The sequence below is a fragment of the Hylobates moloch genome, unplaced genomic scaffold (genome assembly GCF_009828535.3).
Source record: "Hylobates moloch isolate HMO894 unplaced genomic scaffold, HMol_V3 SCAFFOLD_20, whole genome shotgun sequence".
NCBI lineage: Eukaryota > Metazoa > Chordata > Mammalia > Primates > Hylobatidae > Hylobates > Hylobates moloch.
Window position 1 is genome coordinate 24,420,860 of NW_026652295.1, and position 22,538 is coordinate 24,443,397.

General features: G+C 36.7%; 1 protein-coding gene across 6 annotated transcripts in view; it reads right to left on the reverse strand.

Moving 5' to 3' along the window:
• The window catches only part of LOC116460244 (cytidine monophosphate-N-acetylneuraminic acid hydroxylase), a 58,965-nt gene that overhangs the window by 19,395 nt on the left and 17,032 nt on the right, over positions 1-22,538 (reverse strand). For all 6 annotated transcript variants that reach the window (XM_032141197.1, XM_032141193.2, XM_058432441.1 and 3 more), the window contains exons 4-9: positions 14,544-14,653; positions 13,121-13,311; positions 9,520-9,667; positions 9,064-9,145; positions 8,147-8,284; positions 5,933-6,068 (exon numbers count right to left, since the gene is read on the reverse strand). In XM_032141197.1, the coding sequence (XP_031997088.1) occupies positions 5,933-6,068; positions 8,147-8,284; positions 9,064-9,145; positions 9,520-9,667; positions 13,121-13,311; positions 14,544-14,653 (805 nt within the window). The remainder of the gene's footprint in view (positions 1-5,932; positions 6,069-8,146; positions 8,285-9,063; positions 9,146-9,519; positions 9,668-13,120; positions 13,312-14,543; positions 14,654-22,538) is intronic.

A 22,538-nucleotide genomic window follows, 5' to 3' on the forward strand; every position in this document is an offset into this window, starting at 1 on the left:
GCATTCATAGACTTATCCAGTGTTCATCTCTTCTCCCCTATCTGTATCCCTTGCCTACATTGATCATTCTGTATTACAATCGTTCTTCCCTTCTAACAGACTATCACTCTGAGAACAGACAATCATTTTATCTCTAGTTCTCCAGTACTTAGCACAGTGCCGCTCAGTGAATGACAAATGAATTTACGAGTAACGAAGAAGAATGATCCAAAGAAATCATGTTTTAACCTTAGACCAATCTTTTCTGAAAAAATTTGGAAGATATAAGGGAGCTAAATAATGTCAACAAGGAGTTTAAAAAGGAACACATCAGCAAGAGACCACATTAAGCAATTATACACATGTAGCTACATTGCAAGAGAACATAGCATGTCAAAATGACAAATTTTTAACAATGAGACAAATGAAGTGCAGAGAAGTCAGATAGATGGTGGTAGAACCAAAACCACAATCCCATGTACACTGCTCCTTCTACTATACTGCTGCTTCCAGTTGATGAGAAGACATGGGCAGTCCTAACACGATTACTGTCACGAAAACTCGCCTCGAGGACTGACTTATTATCCAATAAATTCAGACAAATACAGGTAAGTGTACTTTCTTGGTAAAATGACACATGCATTTCCTGCCTGCACAAACAGTCCCTGCCCTTTGTTCACAAAATATCAGTAACTGTATGATAAAATAAATTTTTTGTGAAGCAGATGATTGCTCATGAAAACGTTATAGCTAGGGGATGAGTCACTGCATAAGCTCAGGATCAAATAAATTCTATATACAATCAAGGAAATCTTAGCAAAGTTTAAATGTCTATAAACTTTCCTTCAGCATTTGAAAATTGTACTCCATATAACACAATATGGGTAGATTTATTATATGTATTGCTTTTGCAAGGGATTATGAAGTCCATAAAATGTGCATGTAATATAACTTGATTGTATCACAAATATGACTTAAATATGCTTGCTGGGCGCAGTGGCTCACACCTGTAATCCCAACACTTTGGGAGGTCAAGGTGGGAGGATCATTTGAGGTCAGGAGTTGGAGACCAGTCTGGCCAACGTGGTGAAACCCTATCTCTACTAAAAATAAAAATAAAAAAAAATAGCTGGGCATGGTGGTACATGGTGGTGCATGCCTGTAGTCCCAGGTATTCAGGCGGCTGAGGCAGGAGAATCCCTTGAACCTGGGAGGCGGAGGTGGCAGTGAGCTGAGATTGCACCATTGCGCTCCAGCCTGGGTGACAGAGCTAGACTGTTTCTACCAAAACAAAAACAAAAAAACAAAAACAAAAACCCCACAAACAAACAAACAAAAAACCCAATATGCTTGCCTTAACTACCAAGGCTTAAGGTGCTCTTTAAGAATCACCATGTTTGCCTTTTTTGATCTTTAATTTTTCAAATTTACTGAGATTTTTTTTTTTTAACTTTTTGAGGGAGTACAGATCTATAGATTTTAACACAAATATAGATTCATGTAACTGCCACCACAGTCGGGATACAGGACAGTTCATCACCCCCAAAACTTCCTTGCATTGCACCTTTTTAGTAAAATCGTTCTTTAACCCCTACCTCCTCACAATCGCAGATCTACTCTCTATCCCTATAATTTTGCCTTTTCCAGAATGTAATATACATAGACTCTTTTAGTATATAACCTTTTGAGACTGGCTTCTGTCACTCAACACAGTGCCTTTGAGATTCATCCACACTGTTGTGTGCAGCAGTTCTTATTGTTGAGTAGTAGTCTGTTGTATGGCTATACCAGAGCTTGTTTATCCATTCACCTGTTGAAGGCTATCTGGGTTGATTTGGTGATTATGAATAGAGCTACTATTAATATTTGCGTATAGATTTTTTGTGTGAATAAAAGTTTTAATTTAATTAGGGCAACATCTAAGAAGCCTTTGCCTAACCCCTGGTCAGGAATATTTCCCCTATATTTTCTTTTAAAAATTTTATAGTTTTATATTAACATACCTATAATCCATTTTTACTTACTTTTTGCATATGACATAAGGTTCAGATCGAGGTAGTTTTTTTGTGTGTGTATGGGTGTGCAATTGCCCCAGTAACATTTGTTGAAAAGACTACCCTTTCTCCATTAAATTGCCTTTTTTCGGGCCGGGTGCAGTGGCTTGCAGCTCACGCCTGTAATCCCAGCACTTTGGGAGGCCAAGGCAGGCGGAATGTGAGGTCAGGAGATTGAGACCATCCTGACTAGCATGGTGAAACCCCATCTCTACTAAAAATGCAAAAAATTAGCTGGGCATGGTGGTGTGTGCCTGTAGTCCCAGCTACTCAGGAGGCTGAGGCAGGAGAATCGCTTGAACCCAGGAGGTGGAGGCAGAGGCTGCAGTGAGCCGAGATCACGCCACCACACTCCAGGGTGGGCGACACAGTGCGACTCCTTCCCCCCAAAAAAAAAAAAAAGCCTTTTTTCATTCACAGTTCCCCAAATTGCATCTTTGCCAAAAATCAATTGGCCATATTTGTGTGGATCTATTTCTGGACTCTCTATTCTGTTCCATTGATGTCTGTCTATTCCTTCACCAGTATCACACTCTCTTGATTACTGCAGCTTTATAGCTAATCTTAAAATTAGAGAATATGTTCCTCTAATTTTATTCTATTACAGAATTATTTTGATTAGTCTAATTCCTTTGCCTTTCCTATAAATTTTAGACATTATCTAGATCCACAAAATATCCGCTGGGATTTTGATGGGCATTGTACTGAATCTATAAATTTGGGGATAATTAAAATATGAACTATATTGAACATCCAATTCATGAATATGGTATGCTTTTCCATTTATCTAATTAGTCTTTGATTTCTTTCATCTGTTTTGTAGTTTTTAGCATATGTACTCTGTTTGATATCCTGTTTAGGGTCAGATCCACATGCACAGTACAGCTTTGGAGTTAACCCAGGAGTTTATCCATAATTTTATGGGCTCCCTTTCCTAAGCCGCCTCCTATCTGAAATCTCTCCATTATTTTCTGCCTCCCAGGTGTCCCCTTCATCTTCTGGTTGAAAAGCCAGGGCTTCAATTTCCCTGTTCTGCTGTGCATGTTCTGGAAACTGCATACGCTTGTGGGGCAAAGTGGTGAGAGGTTAGTGAGAGAAAAAACTGCAACAAGGATTCTCTTCGCATTATTTGAACCGAAATTGCTTTGATTTGAGAAAATGATTCTTTTTCCTTGGAGTGTAATCTATGAGTGAGGCTTCTAGCAGTCCTTCACCAGGAGAGTTGCTCAGGGCCTCTCTCATAAGCATATGTACAAAAAGTGAAAGTAAGTTAATTTTTGACTTAATTACTTAGGTGGCTAGAAGCAGCAAATCAAAGAGAAGGATTGAGACTGCTGGTAAAGATTTGTTACAGCAGTGAAGATTGATCACTAACAGCCTCTTAGCAAAACTGAAACAAACAGATATAATGCTTTACTGCCTGGGGCCATTTAGTGCAGGGGCAAACAGCTCAATGGACTAGAACGTATCCTATTATAACATCCTCCAGTGAACTGTAGGAACATCAAGCTGTTATATTACATTCTAAAACTTTGAAATGATGAATCCATGATATCAAGAAAAGATCAATTATGTTCTAATACTCTTTCTGAGCAGACAATTATACCTAAATCATAAAATTTTCACATCTAGAGAGACAAACTATACCTATCCAGAAAACTTTGCTACCTAGCATGATTTCACTATTTAGAATGCCCAAGTTCCCAGAAGTTCTATACAGCTGAGATTTTACTACATTAAAAGGTCTATGATGCCAAAAATTATTAAACTCTGTTCAATAGAAACACAATGCAAGCATGTGTAATTTTAAATTTTCTAGTAGCAACATTTAAAAAGTACAAACAGGTAAAATTAATAGATTTTACTTAATCCAAATATGTTAATATGAAATCAATTTTTAAAAATTGAGATATTGTGCATTCTTTTCTGCATATCAAGTCTTTGGAATCCAATGTATATTTTAAACAGAGTACATCTCAATTTAGATCCTACATTTTCATCAGAAAGACTTGATCTATAGATTTTATAAAATGTATAGTTCAAAAAGTAGCTTCTCATGCTCAAGTTGTTCCACACATACCCAAAAAGTTTCCCAATAAAAAGAAGCAAGTACTAAAAATGTACTTTCACGTAACATTCAAATCTACATTGACACAACTGGTTCATATTTTTTTTTAGAAGAACTGATTTGGCTTTGAAGCAAAAACATAACAATTCCAAAACTATGCCTGTCCAAGTTTAGTAAATTCACTAACTTTTGTGTCAACTCGTTAATATTAACACTGAATTCAAAGGGGTATTACATAAATCAAAACTCAACTATAAATTATCAATACTAATGAAGCATTCTTCAAATTTTACTCAACTTTGCAGTGAATTTTTAATGCTGTCAAAAATAAAATCTGCATATTGGTTTTTTAAAAATGTATAAAATTATTATTAAGTGGTGCCATGAAAAGTTTCCATTTTAACATAAATACATGTGATGGGTTGTTTTCCCCTCAAAAATGAAATGTTAAAGTCCTAAGTCCTAGTACCTCAGAATGTGATCTTATTTGGAGATAGGGTCCTTATAGAGGTAATCAAGTGAAAATGAGGTCATGTAGGTGGGCTCTAAAACAATCTGACTGATGTCTTTATAAAAAAAGGAAAATTTGGACACAGATAGGCACACAGGGAAAATGCCATGTGAAGAGACAGAGTAAAGATGGTCATCTACAAGCCAAGGAGTGTCTGAGGCAACCAGAGGCTGGGGAGAGGGCCGGGAATCAATCCTTCCCCAGCGGCTTTAAATGGACCATGGCTCAGCCCACACCTTATTTCAAACTTCTGGCCCCTAGAACTTAACAAATGTTTGTTAACAAAAATTGTAATAGGTTCCTAGGGCTGTTGTAAGAAATTTTTGTTACATGACCCAGTTTCTTTTGTTACAACAGTTCTAGGAACCTAATAAAATATTTCTTCTCGTATAACTAAGTCACAATTAAGCTTTTCCTTTCATTGTGTTCAAACACAAGGTGTGTTCAACATAATCTGACAGTACACAGTGATTAAGAGCATGACACTGGAGTCAGACTTAGGATGAGATTCAAAATGAGTTTTTCCATAGGCATTGTGATATCAGATTTAAAAACAAACCACACTGCCAGATTTTATCTTTGATTCCTGCATATCTGGCAAGCAATTCTTTTGTTTCAAGAAAATCTTGAAATTAATCATGTAGGTTTTCTTGACTTAAACAAGCATTGGCAAAGGGGACAAGATCAAATTCATGGTCTTTTATTTCCTTCAACAATTCCATATATTGGTGATGATTCATAGCATTTGCAGAAGTTATATTGCTGCAAGAAAAATCACATTAGATACCTAAAAACATGAGAAGACAGCTTCAATCTGATAATGACATAATTCTATTCTGGAATGCAGTATGGTATAGAGAAAAGAGCTTTGGAACTAAGCATACCAGGGTTCCATTCTCAACTCATGTTTCCAACAGGGTGACTTTGGGCACGTCCCTTGGCCTTTCTGAGTTTCAGATTCCCTGTCCACAAAAAAGAAAGAATACCCCCTTCCTATGCATAGTGCTATTGGGAGATTAACTTAGATGGCTTAGTTAAAAGTCCCCAGTTCACTTCCCTGGCACATAATAAATGGCAGTTGCCATCCTCTTTCCTGGGATCCTTTCGGAGAATATCTATCTGTTATTTTATCTCCTGAAAGAGTTCCTGACTGCCAAGTGTAACTTTTATTCATGCTCTGTGTTCTCCAACAGCTTGTTAAAAAGTTCCAGACACCTACTAATCACTTTCCTTCTCATGTCACATTGCTTTCACAGCAAAGTCGCTCATTCCACCACACGTTAAGTTGTACGTAAAAATGTACAAAGTATCTAGCCGTACTTGTCTGATGGGTGAGATTCCACAAAATACCCAGCAAAGGGACAATAAATTCGGGGTTGCAGGTTCTTCACCAGTCGAGCCTTGTAGTTCAGGAGCTTCTTCCTTTCTGTTTTAATGAATTGGGCTTTCCATTCCTCTGAAATGACAGGATTTCGATTAGAGTCTCCTCTGCTGGAAAATCACAGAAAAACACATGTTCTAGCAGATTGGAACTCTTTCAGGAGATAAAATTGATAGGTAACTAAGGCAGAAATAGAACAAGGCTCCATGTCATTAGTGCAGGATTTCCCCGGAGTTTTTATCTTGGAAATTTCAATTGGTTACTAGGAAAAGGTTACCAAGCCAGCCAAAGGCACTGAGCTTTCCCCTTGTATACGGCAATTCATTCGGACCCTAGCTGAATACACAGGGTAGGATGCATAATCGTAGTTGGTGTGCATGCACATTTTAAGGGCATTGTAATTCTTGAAATTGTTAACTCTTTACTAACATGGAAATGGCTTCATTATATTTGTAGGTTATAACAGGTGTGTTCAACATAATCTGACAATACACAGTGATTAAGAGCATGATGTTGGAGTCAGTTAGGATGAAAATCCTGACCCACCACTTACTGGTTGGGCAGCCTTGGGCAAACTACCTAACTTCTTCATGTCTGTATCTTCCCTGTAAATGGAGTCATGATGCCCCTCTCACAGCGCTGTTCATTTGCTTATTCATTCACATAACCAATATTTATTGTGCACCTACTCTGTGTCAGACGTGGTTCTAGCCACTGGGAATAAAGTGGTGAACAAGGCAAAGCAGGTCCCTGCTCTCATGGAGTGTTCATTCTAGTGAGAGAAGCAAATAATGAACAAGTAAATAAAGTCATTGCAAAGAGTGATGCACCATGAAGAAAATAAAACAGGGCAATGGAACAGAGAGTGGCTGGGGTGAGTGGGATGAGATGGAGGGAATCATTAGACAGGATGGTCAGTGAAGAGATGACATTTGAGTTGAGACACAGATGAAAAGTTGCTGGTCACATGCAAATCAGGGCCAGCTGCACTCCAGGCAATGGAAACAGCAAACGCAAAGACCCAGGGCAGGTGTGCACTTGACACTTTGGGTCTAAGAAATGGAAAGCAGGATGGGCTGATACATAGCAAGCATCAGAGTGACAGGCAGTGAAGGAACTTGCAGAATGAGACAGGACGCAGAGCATATAGGGTACAAGGTCAGGGAACTGTTACTGTTATTGTTTCTATGAAATTTGACAAACACAGACAAGGATACGGAAAAAATATACAAGCTACCCATCATCTAGACATAACATTTTGGTATATTCAAGACCTTCTTAAATGTATATGTGTGTACTCACGCACATGTGCACACACACACAAACTCACCATCACACAGAATGGGATGATACTAGTTAACCTTTAATAAGTATGTTTTACCTTCCCAGTCACACTTTTAACTTCTTAAGGACAGAACCTTCCCTCTATTTCTCATGTGGTTACACACTCTGGGAGGCAATGAATATAGACTTAGAGAAGAAAGCAAAGAACGGGACAAAGGTTATCTTCGTATTGCAAAGCAGGGCATTTTCTGCCACACTGTTAGGGATCACTCATCAGATATATTAATTTATTAAGTGGACATGTATTGAGCACTTAGAAAACTAGTGTTGAGGATACACACTTCCCTCATGTCAACCCCAACCCCACTCTTGGACCCAGAGCAGAAGGGCTCCTGCCTAAGACCCCCAACCAGAGGACCCTCCTCTGGGTACACTAGAGGTCCCCAACTAGAGGACCCTTCTCTGGGCACACTGCTCCCTGATATGAGCATCCACAGGGCCAAGGGGATGTGTCTACGTTAAGGTTGCACATACCCCATTAGGAACCATATTCCAAGAGCACCTAAGCCTGGATGACCCATTTCAGGCCTTTCCTGTTCTGCTCTATGGTCTACATGGTGAATCCAAATGATTCTTTTTCTTGGCTCCTCCTGAGGTGCTCTCAGATCTCAGTGTTTCCTTCATGCTCCATCACGTTTTGAGCTAGAAACCTTAGTTTGTAATCTGCAACTTACAAGTCTGGTTTCCCAATAAGATTGCATGCTTCTTGTGGGGAGGGATCATGTCTCAATTACATTTGTATTTACTCTTATAGCATTTAGCAATGTGCCATGCCTCATACTTGGTATCACTTTCATACAAAATATTACCCGTAAATTTTCCACCACTGAAAGTCATTGGAAAGCCTGATGCTCCTCCAGCAAAATCACTCATCATTAGAGCAACCTTCATAGGCAGCCTTCCCCCATTGGGTCTGGTGCAGTCCACTGTATTGAGTATTTTATGACCTGTGGAGAAACAAAGAGGTATAGGTATTCAAGGTGAAATCCTGAACACCCATGGTTTGAATTCCAAGACAAAGTCTTTTGTGTACAGTCTGTATAATTGAACTTATTTGATTATAGAAGAATTGATTATATCAAAGGAAAAACAAACAGTAAGATTTTAAAACTTAAAGCTTTCAATAATATATTCTGAATTTTCAAGTGACTAAATTCATCCCATTTGAGTTGGTGGATTCTAGGTGTCTCATGAAGACATTTACCTTAATTCCACTCTAGCTCATAGACTGCTTTCTTCAGTCACCTTTTTCCAGGTGTTGAGCCCAAAGGATCAGAAAAGAGTAGATTAACATACTTCCCTGTACCTTTTGCAAGTTACATGCAAAGCTCATATTCAAATGATTGTTGGGGCAGTAAGGCCATCTTTTCATATGAAAAGCAGTGCATATTATATTACATAATATTTCTAGGTGAAAGTAATAAAGGACATTTATTTAATAAAGGTAGTTTTGAAGAAATCACTATAGGTGGAATGTAAAATATCTATTGCCTTATGAAAGAACGCTTTGCTCCTGTCACTATCTAGATGACATTATTTGTTATTTGTTTTCTGGAAAAATTATTTGAAAGATAGCTCCATATTTCTAGGACAAGGATATAACATGCTATATTCGTTCAAAATGGAGCTAGAAGATGAACATGTGATGAAATTCCATATAGATATTACTATCCTTCCTATTAAGAATGTTTTCCATTTTTCATTGTCAATGGGAATAAAAACGTACCTTTGTACTCCACAATAATGCAAGTGTCCATCTCAGGATGAACACCATCCATCAAGATCATGAATCGAAGATTTTTGTCCACCTGGATTTTAACAATAAAACCAACAACTGTGAATTTCAGTTTGGTTTTTAATTCAATATTTGAGAAGGTAATCACCTGTTCTGGAGAGACTGGTCAATTGAACCTCACATTTCAAGAAATTTCCTTATTCAGAACTAAATTTATTACCTGTTCTGTAGAGTTATACTATAATAGTATGGGTTAATGGAAAGAAAATCATCTTTGCCCAGGACAGTCTGCCTAATATTTGAAGCTCAAATAGAGGTTGTGTTTATGCAGTATCAGGGACATACCATATTGACCCATTTTTTTCCTTAATCTGATGGTGACTATCTCACCAACATTCGTCCCAGAAAGCATAACTGGAAAGCATGGAAAGAAAACAGATTTCTGACCTGCTGCCATATTCCAAATGGCACGACATTGATATTAGTCAACTGGACACCGCTCTGGTTCAGATTCCAAAATACAGGCCTTTCTGTGTTTCCAACATAAATGGGAATATCTGGTCTTCTCCCAGCAAGCTTTTTCAGTGTGGGGTAACTAGGATAAGACAGATGGAAAGGTTGAAAAGAGAAAAAAATAGTGTCATCTAGTATGAGAGACAGTTTGTTCCTTATACCAACATATTGACAGAAATGTGAGGAATTGAAAAACTGGACTCTCACCAGAGTCCAGAGAAAAGTTTCTGTTCAAGGCTGAGTGTGAAAGCGACGGGAGATTCTGAGGGGATTCATCTTTGTTGTTAGGACATATCATATTGTGCTCATGCTGTGGACATCAACCAGGTAGGCAAGTTCCATTTTCCACAGTGATGCTGCTTGAAGGAGGGGTAGTTCTAACAGTAGGCACAGACGAGAAAAGGTCATGCTATAGAGGAAAGAGATGAAGATCATGGAGATCCTCATTTCTTTGCATTCCTCAAGCAGTAGCTCTCAGTAAGAGAGAGGACTGGGACATAGTACAGGACAAAAGCCCGTGTCTCAGGACCACTTTGGGGGTCAGTTTTTCAACTTTCAGAGATTCTGTCCCTTTTTAAGGATAAATAATATATTTTGTATATCTAAGCCACACTTTAACAGACTATATTACCAGCTAGGCAAGACAGTAAAATTTAGTGTTGAGGAACTACATCCAACATTTGTAGTAATCCCAGCTCAGTGCACAATCAATCATCCAAGTATTTTTGACTATCTAGACATATTAAGTCAGCTTTTATTTATTGAGCATTCATTATATAACAGTTATTATACCACTGTAGGGTGTGGTAGAAAGTTGAATAAACAAATGATTACAACACATCTATTATATTTCAAACTTGGTGCTGGAGCAGTTTTACATACTATGTTATTCAATTCTTACAAAAAAGCTGTGAATTTTTTTGTTTTTGTAGATAAGGAAACATTCAGAAATATACAACACACAGTAAATTGGTATTCAAATTTGGGTTTTCTGATTTTAAACCTAGTGCTTCTTCTATAAGAAGAAAGTTTCTAACTTTAATGAACATACTATCTGGTTTAAGAATCAGACTTGTACACAGAGTATAAGATCAGGCAAAATAAGATATATAATCATAGGAGAAGTATTTTAAAAATCTGCATATCAGCAGTTAGCTGTACTAATATTTAAGTTCCAGCACTGCGTTAAAAGCTATCCAAATAAGTAGAATCTGGAAGGAAGTGAGGGAAGCAATAAGCTTTCTCCCCAAAAAAACAAAAGATTCAAAAAATCAATGATTCTTTGAATGTACCTTCAATCTCTGGGTTCAGCAACGAAATCTTGCATTTTAAAGGACTTTGGGAGTTACGATAAGTTATTCTAGAATGGATGTTTATTGCTTTGGATTTTTCAATTGCTAATAATTCTTAGTGGCAATCCACCAAAGTACACTGGCCTTTTCCCTTGTTTTTTGTAAATCAGGGAGGCTTTATTCAGTAAATAAAGGTCAGACAGAAGGGTCGGGGGCAAGCAATCTTGATGTTTATTAGTTGATTAGGCAAGAGTCAAAAAGTAAGGGTCTATCAAGGAAATAGACCCAACGGAGTAAAAATCAGGCTTTGGCCCCTTTTCAATAATAAAGTATGTGCAACACGCTGCACAACCAATGTGTTGTGATACTATAGTTGAAAACTGTTGTTTTAATGCATGACAACTGTCCACACAAGACCCTGAAATGAAACTAAATTGGTTTTCAGGACAGTAGTTACAGAATAACTCAACTAAATGAGTTCTTACCCTCCCTAAAAGTTCTTACCCTTCCTAAATTTAGCGTATTCCCATAGAATGTCTCTCATTAAGACTTTAGGTAATTGCATCTTAGACACTATAAAGCAATCGTATCATTTATGTGCTATTGCCCCTACACAAGCTATACAAAATTACTACCACACATTACTGTTAATGTACAACAAATGAACTCAGGGCTCTTATAATCATGAAATTATGCAAGTATACTTCCAGGAGGTAGTGTGGGACAAAGGTATTGTATAAAGTAGAATTTTAGTTGTAGTACCACAGTATCCTAGGGGGTTGTGATCAGTTAAGAAGTGTGTTGCAGGCAATTTGTTACTAAATCAGTTAATTCAAAAAAAAAAACAAAAACAAAAAAAAAAACACTTCCCTGAAAAATAAATCAGAGCATATCCACACTTTAGAGTTCCCAAATGCTTTAGAATAAAAAATCAAGGGGCCAGTCAACCAGCAACCAACATGTTATCCCTAACCATTTTGTCATGTAGGGTCACAGAAAAACAAAGTTGAATTGCTTGAGTAGCACATTATGGGCATTGCTATGTGTTTATACTGGCAATCCAGCAGAAGTGATACAAATTTCAAAATAATGGTGAAGAAATATGAGCCTATAGTTAAGAAAAGGAATTGCGAATATAAGCTTCCCTCTTCGAATAGCTCAGTACATTTGCAAATACGTGTGGTTTCTTAACTTAAAGTCCTCCTTTCTCCCTCCTTTTTAATTGTCTGGGTCAGGGAAAATTTCAATTGCTATCATTAGTATCATATTACTCTGGTTCCAATGAAACGTTGAGTGAGGTTGAGTCAGGATTACTATGTTGGCTGTTTAGTGTTAGGATACTATAAAATCAGGGCTTGGCAAACCATGTGTGGGCCGAATCCAACCTGCTGCTGCTTGTTTATGTACAACCTTGCAAGCTAAGGGTGGCTTCTTTTTTCTTTTGAAGCTTGCCCACACCTGAGGGGATGGTTTTTACCTTTTTAAATGGTTGTAAAGAAAATCAAAAGGACAATGATATTTTGTAATACATGAAAATTATATGATATTCATGTCATTATCCATAAATAAAATTTGATTGGAACACAGTCAGTCTCATTCAGGACCATCTATGGCTGCTTTTGGGTTACAACAGCAGGGTTGAGTGGTTGCAACTCTCACCGTATAGCTTGCAAAGCCTGAAATATTTACGCTGTGGCCCTTTATAGAAAATGTGTGCTGCCTTAGGGTGGGAAGTGAGATGGTTATTCATCCTCCCCTGCTTCCTTACAATAGCTCCTTCCTCACTCCCAATGGTGTAAAGTGTAGAAATGCTTTTCTATTTGTATAATTTTATGGGGTACAAATGCAATTTCCAACCAGAGATTGCACGGTGGTGAAATCAGAGCATTATTAATCCTAATCATGTACATTTTATCCATTAAATAATTTCTCATCATTCACCTACTTCCTACCCCCTCACCTTTCTAAACCTCCAGTGTCTGTCATTCTACTCTTTACGCCTATTTGTGCACATTATTTAGCTCCCACTTATAAGTTAGAACATGCCATATTTGTCTTTCTAGAAACAGTTTTAAAAGTATAAACTTTCTATGCAAATGTAAATATTTATCTTAATTAGTCCTTTTTTCATCATCCCAACTGAACCTACTTCAAAGTGAGCAGTGATTGCAAAAGAATAGGAGAACATTTGATGCCTTTTCTGCAGCACAAGCTTAGGAGTTGTGTGCTCAGGACTTCATTACCTCAGGTGGTCTGAGTGCAGATGACTGATGTAAATGAGGTCTGCCTGGCACAGCCTCTCCAGCCAATCAGATGGAGGCTCATGGAGCAACCACCATCCTCGGGCAAAAGCAGGACCGATTAACCAAGGGTCAAACACCATTCTCTTGTCTCCTAACTTGAGGTCCATGCAGGCATGAGTGAGATATGTTATCTGTTAAAAGAGAGTGAGATCCCTATTACTGAATCGTTCATTACTGGTCAGCAACAATGAACTGAAATGTTTGGTTTGGGTGGCTGACATAGTACACAGATTGGAGTACTTTGCTTTTAAGCATGATCAGGCAAAATCTTGGACTCAAATACAATCCAAAAAGATTGTGTTTCATAGAACACAGTTCCCAGCACAGGTCATGACTTTATTCAAATATAAATTCTCATGGTTAGTTTTAGATGACAAACCAATTGGTTTACCTAGTTTTAGTTTATTTAAATTAGTTCCTAAACAGTTATTTACAGTCCACACTGAAGAATATGTTTTGTGACCAGTCCTTTAAAGCAAACTTTACAAGGAAAGGCAGTTAGAGATGTTATCACAAACATTTGGGGATTTAAATGCCAGAGTGGCTGTGAATAGCAATATGAATGGATGATTCTCGTGAGTTTGGTGGGTTGGCACAGCCATGCAGACTCAACTGACAACTGGCTAAACAGGCTTGCAAGACTTTCTCTTCTAAATTACCTGTTAAATAATTACTCCTTCTGGATGCCAAGGTCCTCTAAGAATGGATACAAACAATGACTTAGAGACTGGCACCATGGGGATTCCAAATCCATTCCCCTCATTCTCTTGCCACAGCCTGGCACCTCCATAGAAAAGGAATGTGTTGAGAAGCAGAGATAAGATAGCAGGAACGTCATGTGAAAAGCCAACAAAGTGGGTGAGGAAAGGTCAAAGCATAGATTAGTTTTTATTATGTCTATTCCGGGCAGGTTCTCATTTGTTTCCTTAAAAAAGTAGCTGCCCAAATATACACAAACTTCCTAAATACACGGAAAAATAAATTTTTGATTATGTGCCTCTCCCAAACTATTAAAGTGTTTCCTCTGAAGGAAATTCTCTTCTAAAGCTGGAAAATACAACTAGCCATTCTATCCAGTAGCGATCTGGCATCAAGGGTAATCTCAAATAGTTTTGCATGGGTTTCCTTAGGGATTTTTCCCGGAGTTTTGTATTTTTTTTTTCCTTGGCAGTAATCCCTGCCAAGTTCTGGGGGTTCCTTAAAGAATTTGTTTTATCATATGACTTTTTACCATATGTCCTAAATACCCATCTCAAAGAGTATTCAAGGTAATATAGGATGTTTATAGATATAGATGTTAAATGGACATCTTGGTCACATTTTTGTTTTTAATAATATTAAAAATTTTTTAATATTTCCTTACCTGGACTTCTCCAAAAGCCAACTCTTCAGGAGATCTGGGCTGTGAGTCCCAAGGGTTAGGAGGATTCAGTTCTAAAAGTAAAAGTCCGTTGTTTTCATCCATTTCAACAACTAGAATCAAATGAGAACAAATCTGGATTAATGACAAAAATGGCTTTTTAAAAGCATCACCGAAATAGAAATGCATGGTCTTCCAAAAATCAAAGGAAAATCAAAACAAAGGGTGCCAGTCCTTTAGATCAAGCAATATCTGCAGTGAGTACAACTTAAGATGAACACCAATTCATTTCTTTATTCATATGGCACTTACAGAACTTATGAGGTCTCAGTCATGTCAGGGATACACGTATACATACAAGACTTCCTTACGACTAAATAAATGATTGATAGAGATGACTTCGAGGCGCTATGGGAATGCACAGGGAGGGACATCTGATCTGCAAAAATGACACACATTCAGTAGAAATCATACTCTGAATTTTGATCTTTTCTGGGCTAGTGATACACAGTAAGATGCTGAGCAGCGGCAGCGGGTGCAGCTCCCAGTCAGCCATGTGCAATCACGAGGGTAAACACCAGATACTCTACAGTGGACCATGTTGCCAGGTGATTGTGCCCAACTGCAGGCTAATGTATGTGTTCTGAGCATGCATACGGTAGGTTAGGCTAAGCTATGATGCTTGGTAAGCTAGGTGTATTAACTACATTTTGACTTACAGTACTTTCAACTTATGATGAGTTTATCAGGACTTAACACCATGTGTAAGTTGAGGAGTATTTGTATACAATTCTGTTAATTAATTATACCTCAGTAAAGCTGAGGGAATAGAGAATAGCTATCCTGAAGCCCCACATTCAAAAAAGTGATTACTCCCAGGGCATGGGTGGGGGGATATGTGATATAATCAAGGAAAGATATATAAAGATATTCTGTTGTTAATGTTTTATGTCTTAAGCTGGGTGCTGGGTACATGAGTGTTCACTTAATTTTTAATACCTTTTAAACACTGCTTAAGACATGTAATAAAAATATTTTTCTTAGTCATAACTATCAGCTTATTTAATGGTGAAACACAAATCGCTTTCTTAATAAAATCATGAATACATAAAGAATGCCATTATTATTGAACTATGTTCCTGAAAATGCAATTGGTATAATAAAGGTACATATTATTATTTCAAGGTCATATGATTGCTGGAAATTAGTCATGAACTAGAAAAAATGCTGGCTTTGGGAACATCTGGGTGGGAATCCTATTTCTGCTGCTTATTAGCAGCATCCTGAGCCTCAGTTTTCTGATCTATAAAATTATGATACATACTTCATAGAGTTGCCATGGAGATTAGATGAAATAATTGATCCTAAAGTGTCTAGCACCATGCTTGGACCAGAACAGGCATTTAATAATAGTATTATTATGGGAATTATTTTATAGTTAAAGGAATATATAGAACTTTAAAAGTTCATTGTAGGACAAACAAACCTATATACTAGCAAACTCGTTAGAAAAATACAATTGTATTACGGAAGACCCTCAGGAAACTCTTGCACTGATACCCACCCCTTCTTCATAATTTTTCTTTTTCAAGAGACGCAGAAAAAAATAAGTCTGTAATTCTTCACTTGATCTTAGCCAAAAGGCCAAGAAGCAATTGTAACTCTTAATCATTGTTCTGAAGCAATTACCATAAAGATCTCTATGCCCCTTGCACAAAGATAAATTGCATAGATGCAACAAAGAAGAATGTGACATCTGCCAACTATTATAAATAAATTCATGAGAATATAGTATTATTAATTTGACCTTACAAGCTGATAAAATCTAGGTCATTTGGGTTATAATTTTATCCGGAAAAAAACAAATGGTAGTCCCTAAAATCTTTTTTAAGGAAGAATAATGAAGGCGAAATGGAACAAAAACATATCATAAAACTATAATAATGAAATCACTGATTATTGACATTAGGTCAGCCAAAAAGTGGATCCTAATTACGTTAACTGTTTATTCTAAAGAAGACATCATAAATATGTGGAGCATCTAACATGGTGCTGTGGCAATTAGTTCTCTAAGTATTCTAGTTGATTAAGGGCACAAAACGACCAAGCCATGAAAATGTATAAAATAGAATATCAAATATGAGAGGACTTTTAAATTTAACAGCAATGGAAATAATTCCAGTGGAAAATCTGAATAGATACAAATGTAAAATGAAAAAGTTCTAACACCAAAACAATTTAGCAAACACAATTTGCCAAACTATATTTAGTGAAATATTAGCATCATGTTTGATAGAAAAATGCAAGTAAAAACAATGAGATGCAATTTTTGCCTCAAATGAGAACAGTCTGAAAGACTAAGAATGTTCTGAGCTGGTAAGGTATGGGGAGAAAAGACATGCTCATATACCAGTCAGTGGGAGCAAAAATTTGTCAGTGTCAAAGAATGGATGGTAATGCTATACATATTAAAGAAGGAACATATGATGAACTTATTCATTCATTCATTCGTTTAGGACATCAAGTGGAAAGGGCTGTGTTAGTCATACTTTCCAGTTCACGACATGTATTTGATCCATGCAAAGCTCTTTTCTTTTTATTCCCTTTATCTCTAGTTCCCATTCTCATTTTCCTCCCCTCCAAGGTACCATTCTGAATGTTTGTGCAAAATATGTATTATATTGTGTGTGTGTGTGTGTGTGCATTTTTAATTTATATAAATGGCATTAGGTCTCCAGTCTGTTTCTTACTCTTTTTCACTCAACACTATGATTTTGACACCCATGATGTTGCCATGTGTACATCTAGCCCACATCTAACTGCGGTTGAGTATTCCATGGTTCATGTCCACCACATTTTACACATTCACTCTCCCAAGGGTAGACTCCTAGATTCTGCCACAGCAGAATTTCTTTGAGGTATAAACAAGAGCAGGATTTATGGATCCTGGTATGTTCATAAACCTCATCAGGAGCCAGGCACAGTGGCACATGCCTGTACTCCCAGGTTCTAGAGAGGCTGAGATAGGAGGATCACTTGAGCCCAAGAGTTCAAGTCCAATCTGGGCAACGTAGCAAGTCCCTGGCCCTAAAAACAACAAAACGAAACAAAAAGAAACAAAAACAACAAACAACTCATCTGGCTAGTTACTGCCAGATTACTCTTCAGAATGGCTGCAACAGCCACACTCCCATCACATGGATGAGGACTTCTACGTCTCTGACAATGTTTGGCATCATCTTAGCTTCTAGCTTTTTACAACTCTAAATGATGTAAAGTGAAACCTGCTTGCTTCACTTGCAGTTTTCTGATTACTAAGTTTAGTAAGTATCTTCATATGTTTAATAGCCATTGGGTTTATTCTGTAAAATGCTAGTTCATACTCTTTCTTCCCTTTTTATTTTTCTGTCTTTTTCTTGTCAATTTGCATTACTTCCTACTCTATGCTTGATGTTAATCCCTTGTTGATTATAAACATTGCAAAAAAACTCTCAAATTGTCATTATGTCTTTTAATTTTGTCCATGGTCTCCTTCATTAAGCAGAAATCTTACGTTAATAAAATCATATTCATCCATATTTAAAATTTTTATTTGCCCTATGAGCTGTACTTTTGAAGTGTTATCTGAAGAGTGAAGAAGTGCCATCCTATCTCTAGATTGCAAAAATATACTCCTATATTTCTTCTATTACTTTTATATTGAGGCTATTGGGCCATGTGAAGCCCACCTTTAGGCTGAAGTATATGAAGTGTTGGTGGTGAATACTTTCATTGCCATAGTATTTTACCAGTAATTCAACTACCTTATGAAACAACTCCAAATACAGAGAAGCTCTTAAACACAAAAATACCAGTTTTAATTTTAAATAAAACTATGAAGATCTTAAATTCTAACAGAAAAATGGCTAAATATATTAATGTATAATGTGAACATAAAATTATATGTGCATAGAATCTGACATTATGTCTAATATCATAATATTGACAAGATGCAAAAATGGTTTACACAAAATAACTGTTTGAAAAATTAAGCCTAACAAGAAGACTAGAGAATGGAACAGCTAGGGGGGAAGATTAACAGGGAATAGAAGACTTGAACAACACCATAAACCTACTGTACCTAATAGACATACAGAGAACACTTCGTCTTGGGCCATAAAACAAGTTTCAATAAATTAAAAGGATCCAGATTAAATATCTTCTCTGAACACATTGAAACGAAATTATATATTAGTAAGAGAAGAAAGTTGTGAAATTCACAAATATGTGTAAATCAAACAACACACTTCTAAATAACAAATTGGTTAAGAAATAAAAAAAAATTAGAGAACACTTTGAAACAAATGAAAACTAAAACACAATATGCCAAAACTTATGTAATACAGCTAAAACAGTGCATGCATAAAAGTTTATACCTGTGGACACCTATTTTAAAAAAGAAGAAATATCTCAAATAAAAACACTAATCTTCCACCTTAACTAGAAAAATAAGAGCAAACTCAAAGTAAGCAAAAGGAAATAAAAATTAGACTAGAAATGAAATCAAAAATAAAAAAATGAGAGGAAAATCAAGAAAAACAGAAGTTAGTTTTTCAAAAAGATCAACACATTGACAAATCTTTAGCTAGACTGACCAAGAAAAAAGAGATTACTAAATTACCAAAATCAAGAATGAAAGAGTAGACATTACTACTGATGTTACAGAAATTAAAAGGTTTATAAGAGAATACTATCAACAATTGTACTCCAATAAATTAGATAACCGAGATAGGAAAATTCCTGTGAAGATATAAATTAACAAAAATGACCTGAGAAGAAATAGAAAATATCAGCAGACCTATAATAAGTAAAGAGATTAAACTAGTAATCAAAAAGCTTCCCACAAAGATAACTCTAGGCCCAGATGGTTTCACTAGTGAATTTGACCAAAGGTTTAAAGTAGGATTAGCACCAGTCCTTCACAAATTCTTTCAGTAAACAGAAGCATATGGGCCCTTTGCCAACTCATTTTATATGGTCAGTATTACCCTGATATCAAAATCAAAGACATCACAAGAAAACTACAGACTAATATTCCTCATCAATATAGATGTAAAATATCTTAATAAAATATCAGCAAATATAATTTAATGACATTAATAACAAGAGCTATATATACCATGACCAAGTGGACTTTATGCTACACTGGTTCAATATTTGAAAGATGCGAGGCTGATTCAACAATTGAAAATCATTCAATGTAACACATTGCATTAACAGAACAAAGAGGGAAACCACATGATCATCTCAATTGACACAGAAAGGGCATTTGACAAAAATCCAACATCCTGTTATCATAAAACACACTCAGAAAACTAAGAATAGGCCGGGCGTAGTGGCTCATGCCTGTAATCCCAGCACTTTGGGAGGCCAAGGTGGGTGGATCACTTGAGGTCAGGAGTTCGAAACCAGCCTGGCCAACATGGTGAAACCCCGTCTCTACTAAAAATACAAAAATTAGCTGGGTGTGGTTGCACATGCCTGTAATCCCAGCTACTTGGGAGGCTGCGCAGGAGAATCTCTTGAACCTGGGAGGTGGAGGTTGCAGTGAGCAGATATTGCGCCACTGCACTTCTGCCTGGGCAACAGAGCCAGAGTCCATCCAAAAAAAAAAAAAAAGGCATCTAAGAAAACCTGACAGCTGTTTTCCCGCTAAAAGCAGGAACCAGACAAGCAGTTTCCTTGGCTAAAACCTCCATTTCTACCTGGAGGTTTTAGCCAAGGCAACTGAATGGGAAAATGACATAAAAGGCATCCAGTTTGTAAAGGAAAAAGTAAAACTGTCCCTATTCACAGATGACACAATCTTGTATATAGGACATCCTAAGGTATCTACAAATGAAGCTATTAAAACCTTCAAAGGATACAAGATATTTTGAAAATCAGCGATATTCTATACTCTAGCTGTTAATTTTTAAATAAAATTTACAAACAATTCCATTTATAATAGCATCAAAAAGAATAAAATACTTAGGAATAAATTTAATCAAAGTAGTGTAAAACTTATACTCTGAGAACTACAAAATATGGTTGAAAGAAATTAAAGAAGACTTAATAAATTAATAGACATTCCATGTTCATGGATCAAGACTGAGTATTGATAAGATGGTAATACTCCCTAAATTAATCCACAAAGTCAACACAATTTTAATCACAATTCTAGCTGCTTTTCCCCCCCATCCCTCACCCTCTGGGAATTGACAAGCTGACCCTAAAGACTCAAGACAAGCTGGCCTAGAATAACTAACCAATCTTTAAAAAGAAAATAAAATTGGAGGACTCACAATTCCCAATTTGAAAAACTTAATACAAAGCTACAGTAATGAAAACAGTGTGGAACTGGCAGGATAGACATATAAATCAATGGAATAGAGAGTCTAAAAATAAACCCTTATATTTATGATCAATTGCTTTTTCAACAAAGATGCCAAAACAATTCAATAGGGGAAAGAACAGTCTGTCAGAAAATGGTGCTGCAATTCATCCACATGCAAAAGAATGAATTTGGGCCCCTACATCACACAATGTACAAAAATTAACGCAAAATGGATCAAAAACCTAAATATAAGAGCTAGAACTATAAAACTCTTAAAACAATAGGAATACATTTTCATGACCTTGGATTAGGCAATTTAAATAATATTTCTTAGACTGGCCACACATGGTAGCTCACATCTATAATCCCAGAATTTTAGGAGGCTGAGTTGGGGAGATCTCTTGAGCCCAGGAGTTTGAGACCAGCCTGGTCAACATAGTCTGACCCTCTCTCTACAAAAAGATACAAAAATTAGCCAGACATGGTGTGTGTGCCTGTAGTCCCAGCTATTTGGGAGGCCAAGATGGGAGGATTGCTTGAAGCCAGGAGGCAGAGGCTGGAGTGAACCGTAATCATGCCACTGCACTCCAATCTGGGTGACAGTGAGAGAAATGTATATATTTCTTAGACTCTCTCTTTCTTAGACTATTATCTATGTGTTTGTATGTTAGTCTAATAAGTATATTAGAATAAAAGACTTAGTTATTCTAACCATATACTTTTTTAGATACCAGAAGCACAAGATTCAAAGAAAAAAAAATTAGATGTCATCAAAATTTAAAACTTTTGTGCTTCAAAAGATGTCAACAAGAAAGACAGACAATAACAAGTCTTGGTGAGGATGAGGAGAAAGAGGGTCATACATTGCTAATGAGAATGTAAAATGATGCAGTGCTTTTGAAAATAGTTTTACAGTTCCTCAAAGTTAAACATAGAGTTACCATATAGCCCAGCAATTCCATTCCTAGGTTTATAACCAAGAGAACAAAAAACACATGCCCACATAAAAATTAGATAAATATTCACAGGAAAAGTATTCATCATAGCCAAAATGTGGTATATCCACACAAGGAATGTTATTCAGCCATAAAAGTGAAGTAAATGAAGTACTAATATATGCTATGACATGGATGAATCTTGCAAACGTGATGCTAAGTGAAAGAAGCCACACACAAAAGGCCACATACTGTATTATTCCAATACATGAAATGTTCAGAATAGGAAAATCCACAGTGACAGAAAGAAGATGGGTGGTTGCCAGGGGCTTGGAGAAAAGGGGAATGAGGACTGACAATCATTACAGGGTTTTTTTGGGAGTGGCAGAAAATGTTTTGGAATGAGATAGTGGTGGTGGTTGCACAACGTGTGAATATTTTTTTTAAAAAGGATTAATGTGTGCAGTTTAAAAGGGTAAATTTTGTGGTACACAGATTATTTCTCACCAAGAGGAAGAAGAGGAGAAAGAGAAAAGGAAGGAGGAGGAAGATGGGGAGAGGGAGGACAGCAACCACCAGAACAAAACATTCTAAAATGTTTTGGGTGATGCAAGTGTAGATGAGATTCTTCCTTCTACTCTTCTGAATTCCAACTTTTTAATTATGAACATATATTATTTTTTATAAAAATAATAAAATCAGATGCTC